This window comes from Alternaria alternata (assembly GCF_001642055.1).
Source record: "Alternaria alternata strain SRC1lrK2f unplaced genomic scaffold CC77scaffold_3, whole genome shotgun sequence".
Classification (NCBI taxonomy): domain Eukaryota; kingdom Fungi; phylum Ascomycota; class Dothideomycetes; order Pleosporales; family Pleosporaceae; genus Alternaria; species Alternaria alternata.
In genome coordinates, this window is record NW_017306192.1 from 822,670 (window position 1) to 834,629 (window position 11,960).

Here is an 11,960-nt window from a genome sequence, read left to right on the forward strand (position 1 = left end):
TTAGCCAGGTGTGGCTGGGTAGTTAGCGACACGTGTGCTGGGCGGTGACCAGAGGCAGAAACGCGTTGTCGATCGTTGACAGATTTGCTTATTCGGTTCTCCGCTCTCCGTAATGAACGTCACCTCGTAATCACCAACACGCTCATCGTTAGCACGCTCGATTAACACTTCCGCTTGATTCCATTCGCGCCACGAATCCCATCCAAGATGTGTACATGGTCTTTGTTCGATGCTACAAGGACCGTCAGGCCTTACGCGATGCTCCTACGACGTCCGTCCGAGCTTGTAGTCCGTTCGTTTCGACCGCGACTCGATGCCAGGAGTTGCGCGGAAACAAGCGAGGACCGCCCGGATCTACCGTAGGAAGTGCTCAAAGATACCCTAGTAACCTTTAGACTGTATACTCTTATACGCTCGGAGTACCGCCTGTGGCGTCGGTAATGGGGACGCCGGGTTATGAGCAAGCTGACTGTAGGACACGCAGGGAGATGATCCTTCAGCCCTTAGCGATCGAATTCCGTATTTGGCAGCGACTCGAAGATACAACGAGCAGTTCGTCAACGGCGCTCTTGTTGTGGCTTGCGGCTTGGACGCTTGGGCCCTACCATGGTCAAACATCGATCTTTTGCCCAAAGAATGGTTTTTCTCTGTGTCTATTCGAAGAGTAACCTAAACCGGTCGACCCGATGAGTTGGCGCTCTGACGATCATTGAGAGATTATGCGACTCCCAGATTCCGAGACGTAGGCTATGCCTCGTGCTAGCCCTAACCAGCAAGCACCTTCACCTAATTACCAGTCCGAGCGGGGTCTCCAGAAGCTTGATTGACGCCTGCAACGCTGTGGCACCACTTTATTTGGTACTTGGCCGAGGAAACGCTGACTGAGGCTCGGCAGCTCTTGTAATCCGCAGCCGTATCCTGTTGACTCCTGGCTTATCAACCCCATGTCTAGACCCAGAACACCGCTTAGGATACTGCGGTACGACATGTCGTTGACCCGAAGAACACACTAGCCACGAGGTCATGGCTCGCATATACCACGAGAAACCTGGTCGAATTCCAGGCCCAGCAGTTGCTTGGTGCCTGTAGTAACAAGCGTGGCATCGACAGGGTTTACTGCGAACAGCTTCGATATAACCATTTGACCATCATCAATTCATCCTGACTGCATAGATCTAAGCCTGAATTCGCTTGGAAGATGCTGTAATTGATAGCAAAACACACGGACGCCATGTCTATCGACCCCGGCTTATGGGAGGGGATCCGACACACTAAACCCGAATTTGAGACAGCGCCCTTACGATCCAGGTCCCCACGTCTCATGTTTGCTATCATCCGTAACGCATTGGCTCGATACCTCAGCCGCTTGTCTCCACGCCTAGCATGCGCCATCTATCAATAGGCATAGGAGCATTCGGCGACATAGCCGGCACCTGCACGCCATTAATCCTCGGAATCATGGCTGGACTATCCAGGACAGGAAGTGGTCCGGGATCCACTCTCGCTCTCACGTCAATATGTTTCTGCAGTACTTCGTTCCGCAATACATGGGTTGTCACAGATCCGGCATCCACTGTGCTTGTCATCGCGCGATCCACGCCCTGACCACCATCTTGATATCTTACGCCTATCTTTGCCTCCTAGTCACATACATATAGGAGCAGCTCGAAACCCAAGAGTCTTCCCATCTCATCCATCCTACTCCAGTTTCTTGGGCCACTACTCAGCCACCAAGTACCATACTCCCATACTGGATCAATCTTTCTTTCCCTATCGACTACCCTTGCCTTGCTTCATTCTCGAAGCCCAACCATCACATCCATCCTCAGTGAGGATTCTTTGCCCTAGACGGCAACAACTTTCTACACTTTCCAACTTTTTATTAATTCTTTTATACCCTTGCCATCATGAACGTCCTCATTTTCGGAGATCAAACCGCCGACCAGTACCCGCTCCTGCGGAAGGCTTGCACCTGGAAGAACAACTCCACCCTGACCACTTTCCTCGACAGAGTCAGCCAAGTTGTTCGTGAAGAAGTGCAGAAGCTGCCACGAACCCAGAGAGATCAGATTCCCAACTTTCTGACAACATGGGACCTTATCGAAGCATACTATGCCAAGGGACTGAAGATCCCTCAGCTTGAGAGCTGTATGGTCACTATCGCGCAGTTGGCGCATTTCATCGGATACTATGCCGAGAACCCATCAGACTTGCAAAACCCAGCAAACACTCGTGTTGTTGGTCTTTGCACTGGTCTCCTTGCTGGATCAGTCGTCGCGTCCGCGAGATCGCTGAGCGAGCTTCTTCCTCTTGCCACTGAGGCTGTCCGCATTGCTTTCCGCACCGGTACAGTTGTCGGAGCCGCAAAGGAGGCAGTGGAGCAAGCCTCTGCACCAAAAGAGACCTGGTCTACCATCGTGACCAACATGACCGAGAAGGCCGCTAAGGACGCTATCGCTGCATTCCATGAAGAGCAGCAAACACCGACCTTGGCGCAAGCCTACATCAGCGCCGTTAGCACCATGGCCCTAACCATCAGTGGTCCTCCAGCTACCACTAAGCGCCTACTTCAGGGTGACGCTTTCAAGGGTTGCGCACGTGTAGCAATCCCTGTGTACGCTCCTTACCATGCTGCGCACTTCTACAGTCCTGCCGACATCGACCAAATCCTCGACAAGGACGCCATCAGGCACCTGCAGCAGTTCCGCCCGCTATCGCTCGTCCACTCTGCTACAACCGGAAAGTGCCACACTGCTACTAGCACTTTGGACCTCATCCGCTCCGCTCTTACTGAGATTCTTGTCGAGCCGGTCCGTTGGGACAACTTGCTCACCGAAGTTGTCTCTCAGGTTACTGCTACATCCAGCCAAGATTGCTCGGTATCCGCGATTGGCGTTACCACCATCACCAACAGCCTTGTCTCAGCGCTGAGAAACGGTGGACAGTCATCCGTCACTGCTCGCGACCACACCACCTGGGTAGCCGCCGAACATGACAGCCGTGGTCGTACTCAGAATGACAAGATTGCCATCGTCGGTATGTCCGGTCGATTCCCCGGTGCGGCTAATCCTGATGCGCTTTGGGACCTCCTCGAGAAGGGTTTGGATGTTCACCGTGAGGTGCCTTCCGACCGTTTCGACGCACAGGCTCATTGCGACCCCACCGGCAAGGGCAAGAACAAGAGTCACACACCATTTGGTTGCTTCATCGATGAGCCTGGTCTATTCGACCCCCGCTTCTTCAACATGTCCCCACGTGAAGCTGCCCAGACTGACCCCATGGGTCGTCTCGCTCTTACTACTGCGTACGAAGCCTTGGAGATGTCTGGATATGTACCCAACCGTACTCCTTCGACCAAGCTTGAGCGCATTGGTACCTTTTACGGACAAACGTCTGACGATTGGCGTGAGATCAACGCTGCCGAGAACATTGACACCTACTTCATCACAGGTGGTGTGCGTGCCTTTGCACCGGGCCGTATCAACTACTACTTCAAGTTCTCTGGACCATCTTACAGCATCGACACTGCTTGCTCGTCATCTCTCGCTGCTATTCAGCTAGCCTGCACTTCTCTTTGGGCTGGTGACTGCGACACTGCCTGCGCCGGTGGTTTGAACGTTCTTACCAACCCCGACATTTTCTCCGGTCTCAGCAAGGGTCAATTCTTGTCTAAGACTGGTAGCTGCAAAACTTACGACAACGATGCGGACGGTTACTGCCGTGGTGATGGTTGTGGCTCAGTCGTCCTCAAGCGCTATGAGGATGCCATTGCGGACAAGGACAACATCCTTGGCTGCATTCTCGGTGCCGCGACCAACCACAGTGCTGAGGCTGTCTCTATCACCCACCCCCACGCCGGAGCCCAGGAGTACCTGTACAACAAGGTCCTCTCCAACGCTGGTGTTGACGCACACGACATCAGCTATGTCGAGATGCACGGAACTGGTACCCAAGCTGGCGACGGTATTGAGATGACTTCTGTCACGAATGCTTTTGCACCTCGCCACCGCCAGCGCCGCCCTGAACAAACTCTTCATTTGGGTGCCATCAAGGCCAACATCGGTCACGGAGAAGCTGCCTCTGGTATCAACTCTTTGGTCAAGGTGTTGATGATGATGAAGAAAAACGCCATCCCCGCCAATGTTGGTATCAAAGGTGTCATGAACAAGTCTTTCCCCAAGGATCTTGGTCAGCGAAATGTCCACATCTCAACGACACAGGTCCCATGGCCGCGTAACGGTGCTGAGAAGCGCAAGATCTTCTTGAACAACTTCTCTGCCGCCGGTGGTAACACCGCGGTCATCCTTGAGGATGGCCCTCTGCCTGAAGCGCCCAAGGGTGTTGACCCACGCACTATGCACATGGTGACAGTGAGCGCTCGGTCTATCTCGTCCCTCAAGAAGAACATCAACAATTTGATGCAATTCATCGACGAGACCCCAGGAGTGACGCTGCCCAGCCTGGCCTACACTACTACAGCACGCCGCATCCAGCACAACTACCGAGTGGCATTCTGTGTATCCGACATCAACAAGGTCAAGGACGGTCTTCAGGCCCAGATCAAGGACACTTACAGTCCCCTTCCTATGGTTCCTGCTAAGACTGCGTTTACCTTCACCGGTCAAGGTTCGCAGTACACTGGCCTTGGCCAGAAGCTATACGAAGACCTTGAGACCTTCAGGATTGACATCGACCAGCTTGATAAGCTTGCGCGCCTGCACGATCTCCCGTCTATCCTGCCTATCTTGACAGGTGCAGACGTCGCAACGCTTTCGCCTGTTGTCGTTCAGCTTGGCATGGCCTGCATTCAAGTTGCTCTTGCTCGCATGTGGGCATCATGGGGCGTCAAGCCTGTGGCTGTCATTGGTCACAGCCTAGGCGAATATGCCGCCCTCCACGTAGCTGGTGTCATCTCTGCCAGCGACATGGTTCTCTTGGTCGGACGTCGTGCTCAGATCCTAGAGCAAGAGTGCACTGCCAACACACACGGCATGCTCGCCGTCAAGGGTAGCGTTGATGCCATCACCGCTGCCCTCGGTGACAAGATGACTGAGATCGCCTGCATCAACGGCCCAGAAGAGACTGTCCTTTGCGGCACTGTCGAGGTTGTCGAGTCCACCAACGCGGATCTCGCATCCAAGGGCTTCAAGGCTACCAAGTTGAATGTGCCATTCGCCTTCCACTCTGCCCAAGTTGAGCCTATCCTTGAGAAGTTCAAGGCTGCGGCTGCCTCGGTAACCTTCAATGCACCCGTCGTCCCGGTGATGTCGCCTCTGACTGGCGAAATCATCCGGGAGGCTGGTATCATCGGTCCCGACTACCTTGCTCGTCACGCACGCGAGACGGTCAACTTCTGCACTGCCCTTACCACTGGCCAGGACAACAAGCTCTTCGATGCGAAGACTGCTTGGCTTGAGGTTGGCGCCCATCCTGTCTGCAGTGGTATGGTCAAGTCTTCTCTTGGTGGATCTCCTGTCGCCGCAGGGTCTCTCCGCCGCAACGAGGACCCATGGAAGACTCTTTCCAACAGCATCACCACCCTCTACCTTGCTGGTGTCTACTTTGACTTCAACGAGTACCACAGGGTCTTCAACGATGCTCATGAGATGTACACTCTTCCCACGTACGCTTTCGACTCCAAGAAGTACTGGTTGGACTACCACAACAACTGGACTCTTACCAAGGGCGAAGTTCTTGAGGCTCCCACCTCTGTCAAGGCTATCGAGGCCGCGCCCGCTGTTGAGGCAGCTTCTAAGTTGTCCACTACATCTTGCCACAAGATCGTCCGCGAGAACCTCCAGGCCAACTCTGGTACTGTTGTCGTCCAGTCGGATCTCTCCGATCCCAAGTTGAAGGCCACCATCACCGGCCACCAGGTCAACGGCACTCCTCTCACGCCATCGTCACTGTACGCTGACCAGGCCATGACCGTTGCGGACTACCTCTACCAGCAGCTACGTCCTGGTATGACTACTCCAGGTCTGAATGTCTGCTCCATGGAGGTGACCAAGACTCTCATTCCTCAGTATCCTCCCCCAGCCAGCGGTCAGCACTTGCAGATCGAGGGTAACGCGGACCTGGAGACTGATGAAGTCAAGATCACCTTCCGCACTGTCTCTGCCGATGGCTCCAATGTTCTCGCTGAGCACGCTGTTGGTATCGTCAAGTACGAGGACATCAACGCCTGGAAGGAAGAGTGGGGTCGCATCCAGTACATGGTGCAGGCTCAAATCAACAGCCTCGAGCAGAAGCTTCAGACCGGTGCTGCCCACAAGGTTCTCCGTGGAATGGCTTACAAGCTCTTCAAGGCTTTGGTGACCTACGCCGATAACTACCGTGGTATGGAGGAAGTCATCCTTGATGGTAAGGAGACTGAGGCTACGGCTCAGGTCCAGTTCCAGACAACAGCTGCCGATGGTGAGTTCTTGTGCTCACCTTACTGGATCGACTCTCTTGCCCATCTCTCCGGTTTCATCGTCAATGCTTCTGATCACCTCGACTCCGAGAACTCGGTCTACATTTCTCACGGATGGGGATCGATCAAGATTGCTGGAAAGCTTTCGCCCGAGAAGAAGTACCGCTCCTACGTTCGCATGCAGCCCGCTCCCGGCAACATCTCCGTTGGTGATGTTTACATCATGGACGGCGCTGAGATCATCGGTATGGTCATGGGCCTCAAATTCCAGAACATCCCTCGCCGCGCTCTCAACATCATGATGCCTCCTTCTGGCAAGGCTGTTGCTCCCCCCGCTGGTAAGGCTCCTGCTAAGGCTGCCCCCAAGGCGCTGCCGTCTGCTGCACCTGTCAAGACCAAGGCCGCCGCCACCAAGGCAGCGAAGCCAGTCGTGAAGCCTGCTAAGGTCGCGAAGCCTGTCAAGGCAGCTGCTCCTGCTGGCGTCACTTCCAAGGTCATGAAGATCGTTGCTGAGGAGATTGACGTTGACATGTCTGAGCTTGTCGATGAGGCCGCTTTCGAGAACCTTGGTGTCGACTCACTCTTGTCTCTCACCATCTCGGCCAGGTTCCGTGAGGACCTCGACATGGATATTCCTTCCACCCTTTTCACCGATTGCACTACCGTAGGAGAGTTGAAGAAGCACTTCTCGCAGTTCGATGGGGCCGTGGTCGTTGAGGATGACTCTTCAGAATCTTCCGACGATTCGTCTCCCTTTGAAGAGGTCGCTGATGAGAACGACGATACCCCTGCTAGCTCCACTGGCAGCGATGATGAGGATGAAGAGGTCAAGCCCTCCGCTGCTCCCACTGAGGGTGGTGCCAGTCTCGCACGCAAGCTTGTCGCCGAAGAGATGGGTGTTGATGTTTCCGAGATAACCGACGACCTCGACCTTACTGACATCGGCATGGACTCCTTGATGAGTCTTACCATCCTTGGTTCCATGCGTGAGGCTACTGGTCGCGATCTGCCTGCTGATTTTCTCACCGTCAATGTCACCATCAAGGACATCGAGACTGCTCTTGATATGCGCCCCAAGCCGCAGCAGCAGGCGAAAGCCACGAAGCCCGCTGCTAAGGTTTCGGCCCAGCCTCCTCAACTCTCTGAGGTAAACAAGAAGCTCGCATCCCTTCCCGACGTCTCTCACCTCCCTCCCGCCACTTCCGTACTCCTTCAGGGTAACCCCAAGATCGCCACCAAGAAGTTCTTCCTGGTTCCCGATGGTTCTGGCAGTGCGACCAGCTACATCTCTATCCCCAACATCTCCACTGACATGGCCGTGTACGGACTCAACTGCCCGTTCATGAAGTGCCCTGAGAAGTGGAGCTGTGGTGTCGAGGGTGTTTCCCGCCTCTACCTTTCAGAGATCAAGCGCCGCCAGCCCCAGGGCCCTTACCTCGTCGGTGGATGGTCTGCTGGTGGTGTCATGGCTTATGAGGTCGCTCAGCAACTGGTCAACTCTGGTGAGAAGGTTGAGAACCTCGTCCTGATCGATGCTCCCTGCCCCGTCGCTCTTGACCCTCTACCTGCCCGTCTCCACATCTTTTTCGACCAGATAGGTCTTCTCGGTACCGGTAAGCCCGGTGGCACTCCGTCCTGGCTCCTTCCTCACTTCGCGTCCGCAATCCAGAACCTCAAGGACTATGACCCGAAGCCAATGGACCCCAAGATCGCTCCTCCTGTCCTTGCCATCTGGTGCACAGATGGTGTGTGCCCCAACCCTGAGGACCCCCGTCCCCCACCAGGTGAGGGAGAGGACCCAGCTCCCATGAAGTGGCTGCTCAACAACCGTACCGATTTCTCGGACAACGGTTGGGCCCAGCTCCTTCCCAAGGAGAACTTCCAGTACGCTGTTATGGGCGGAAACCACTTCACGATGATGAAGGGCGAGCACGTAAGTCACTCCACGATCATTACCATCATTTCACGATACTGACATTCTCTCAGGGTGCCACACTAGGCAAGCTCATTCAGCAAGGTCTCAAGCTATAAGCTTCGACCTCTCTTCATCCATAGACTTATCACACATTGCAAATTGCATGCATCTCCTTTGTTCAAGTGTTGAATAACGAGATGTTGGCGTTGGGCTCTCGCTTATTGGTCTTCAGCATACATATACTCTGGCGCTAGCGAAGGTGTCATGATTTGTTGGCGTTGGGATACTACATTCTTGTGGCTCCATTTGTCTTTCACGCACTTGTTGCACCTTTTTCTCATGTTCACGCACGTTATTATTTATACTGTACTTAATGCTTGGTTTACCCAAAATGGCAAGGGTTTGTTCACAACAACTAGTTCCCATTGCATCGTGACTTGGTGTGTCTAACTCCACTACCCTCCAGTTCTACCTCACTTGACTGGCACTACGACCATTTCAGTCCTGTTCCAGCTCATGACCGATGTCGCCATCCCGCTTCCGTTTCTTCCCATGTCTTTCTAGTGCCAGATCCATACTACCAGCAACCGAAACTGAAAATTGCGCAACCTGTTACTCTGTCTCGTTTCCGGCTCCACAGTCCGACAACCATAAGTGTTGGTATCTGGATTTGTTGGGATACTTTAAAGACAACCCCCACGCCATCGTATAGGTAATCAACATGTCATAATCCAGAGCACTTGCTTGCATGATCGTGCCGCTGGCGTAAATCCCCTGTGCGTGATCGTGGACCAAATACCATAGCCTCACAGCTTCTCGCACCCATTGCACATCCGTGTAAGCGGGAACGAGGATCCATGTTCTGCCACGCCTTTGACATCTCGCTCTACTAGCAATGGAACGCTGTGGCCCATTTACCCAGACGCTCATATCCCGACCCTCTAGCTGCAGGTACAACGAACCATTCAACTCACGGATAAATGCCTGCATGTTCGACCCTTAAGTTGCACGTCTCGATACGATACCCGTTATCCCGTCGCCCACAGAACTGTTCATGCAAGCTAGATTAAGCTTTGTCTGGCACGATCTAGATGGTCCCGGTCCGCGGTGAAGGATTTCTTTTCATGCGCTATGCAGCTGCGGTCCGACGGGAACGCCGTTGGACGGTCGCAAACATGTCTTTCCGTCTTCGGAAGCTCAGCCGTCATATATTTGGCGTTGCTATAGTGCCATTGCGCATGGTGGTTACTATATGAACAAATTTGGGACCGACGTACGGATAGCCTGCTTAACCAGTAGGCATTCATGGTCTACGGCAGTATATTGGAGGTCTGGTACGCGGCGCCCTGCATTAATTGCGATGTAACTTGACTTCGCAAAAGATACTGAGCCTGATGGTGCCGTGGTTGTTGTTCAGTGTTGCATCGAAACGGGAAAGTCTGGACGTTGGCAAACCGTTGTTCTATACTCTGGAAAGCACTATAGAATCCAAGTATCGCAAGTCTTGGCTCAAGGATCCAGCTAATACTCCTACTGCTGTGTAGCTCCGCGGTACAATGTGGATGCCCGGGTACATGCGTGCTTCACAGAAGGTGGCCAACGCAACACTATCCATGGGTATGGCACGTGCACCCGCTCTCGCTCCAAGTTCCGCTGCGGAAGTATACCTGGCATTCCAGCCAATGCAACATCCAAAGTATTTTTGCTACTACCGAGACTACCGCGCAGCCCTGGACGCGCATGCGAAAGACTTCCAGCTCTTGCAACATCCTCACGCATCTGCAACACCCTTCAGCCTGGCAGCAGCCAAGATATGTTCATGTATCCTTCTCGATCTACTGGACCCTCCTCCCGATTTCTGGGTCCAAAAAAAGGCCAAGCACTTACTCAGCTGTGTCTGTTCACGTGACTGGGACATCCTTATCGTACCTAGCAATGTTAATGTATGCAGTCATACTTCCTGATCTCAGGCGTCGGATGGCATCCACGGTGCATTTCCGGAAACATGGTATCTGGAGCGAAGTTGCCGGGCGCCTGCAATACTGACACATCCGAAGAAAGCCCAGCCAAGACCCTGGCATGGCTCAAAGCCGCTGTCGTGACGGGGCAAATTTCAACTACGGGTCACCTTACACACTACCCACACGGGGCTGCCTGAGCCTTGTCACTGAGTCAAGCTTCATGTGAAAATGTGGCTGTCACATCACTTCCGCGTTCCTCAGCTAGCAAGCGAGCGCCCGCCACGTCATGCCATCGTTGCGACGTGCAGGGCGCCTTGCTCACCTTTAGCTACTCAGCCATCTCACTGCATATGCTATTTCCACCGGTACCAAGACAGTGATGAGAGCTTGCATGTCAAGGAGTGCCGAGAGAAGGATTGCGCCGATCAGCACCAATCCGACTGCAGGAGTCCCAAGAACCGGTCTGACAGCTACGTCGCCGTATATGCCGTGGGCTGAAGCATGACGATCGCCACGATGATCAGTATCGAATTCCTTCTTTGATGCAGAGCAGCTTTCCAGAAACGGACGATCGAAACATGTAAGTCGATCAATGTTCACTTCTGGGATGTGACCCTGATGCATGAAGCATAAGTGCAATCCTCAGTCTTAACGAGACGAGCTAGATCTGATGTTGCGAAGCCTAAAGGTTCCTAGGCTGTGGACCGCGTTTGGGGTCGATCCTCGTATGATCCGATGTCTTCCGTTCGTGTTCAAGTCGAAATGTGAGCAATTAAGGATCTGCAGGTCCTCGTTGAACGAATGGAACCATTCGGAGACAGACGATTTGGGCCCTCCGAGTACGAGTGCGAAGTTCAATGCGCTGGCTGGGAAGCTTGGTCGGCGAGGATTCTCAAAGATGATATGCTCGGAGAATAGTGAGGAGGCCCGAACGTGCATCCTGCAAAGCCGCAAGCAACTATGCCTGAAGTGCACTCAACAGTGGCGGCTGCAACCGCTGATCGCGGCCTTGAGCGTAATACGGCTCATATTTTCTTTACGATGATTAAGTTTGTGGCTTGTATCGATACAGTAGGCTGATGGTCCGTCATGGAGTTGGCGGTCCGGGGAACGATTGGTTCGGTTCTTACCTGGCTGAGCAGTTCACAGGCATTGACGCCTGCATCTTACCTTATGTTAGCCTTGCAGTAGTTTTCAATAGTTCCTCGATGGGGAGACCAGGGCTGCAGATTGCCGTCTCCATAGGGCGGAAAGCATGGCCGCCGCCCGTTGCACTAGACTTTTTGCTGTCCGCATATGCGATACAGGCAGGGTTTTCCAGTGTTTGAAGTACGTACTGTATAGGTCCAGCCACAAACGTGGCAGTTACCTCGATTTTGAGTGTACTGGAGGCGATCGAGCTGCCGTGTTGGATGGATAACGACCTCATCATCGTGTCGGTTAGCTAGCGGGTCGGGGGGCCCGTGTTATCCCATCGAGTCCCAGGACGACGGAATCTTTTTGTATGTAATCTTGATGCTCATGCTATCAAGGTACTTCCCGCGTAGCTTTTCGTAGTGTACCAGGTATACAACAGGGTCATGGCATGCAAGATGCTGGATGGTGAGATCATATATTTTTAGCCAGATCGGTTGGTATCTCGGCCAAAGACGGGTACGGCAGCCATTCC

The 11,960-nt window shown here is 53.6% G+C and overlaps 2 protein-coding genes across 2 annotated transcripts; both read left to right on the forward strand.

The window, feature by feature from the left end:
• Nucleotides 1–1,907: 1,907 nt before the first annotated feature.
• On the forward strand, nucleotides 1,908–8,446 carry CC77DRAFT_1057721 (polyketide synthase PksA; the record flags this gene model as incomplete). Its single annotated transcript, XM_018528048.1, has 2 exons — nucleotides 1,908–8,348; nucleotides 8,402–8,446. 2 exons carry the CDS (start codon nucleotides 1,908–1,910, stop codon nucleotides 8,444–8,446), a joined length of 6,486 nt encoding a protein of 2,161 aa, XP_018389923.1.
• Nucleotides 8,447–10,604: 2,158 nt separating this feature from the next.
• On the forward strand, nucleotides 10,605–11,399 carry CC77DRAFT_529111 (hypothetical protein). The gene is made up of 2 exons (XM_018532029.1): nucleotides 10,605–10,871; nucleotides 10,920–11,399. Exon 2 carries the CDS (start codon nucleotides 10,962–10,964, stop codon nucleotides 11,334–11,336), a length of 375 nt encoding a protein of 124 aa, XP_018389924.1. The 5' UTR covers nucleotides 10,605–10,871; nucleotides 10,920–10,961; the 3' UTR covers nucleotides 11,337–11,399.
• Nucleotides 11,400–11,960: the final 561 nt, after the last annotated feature.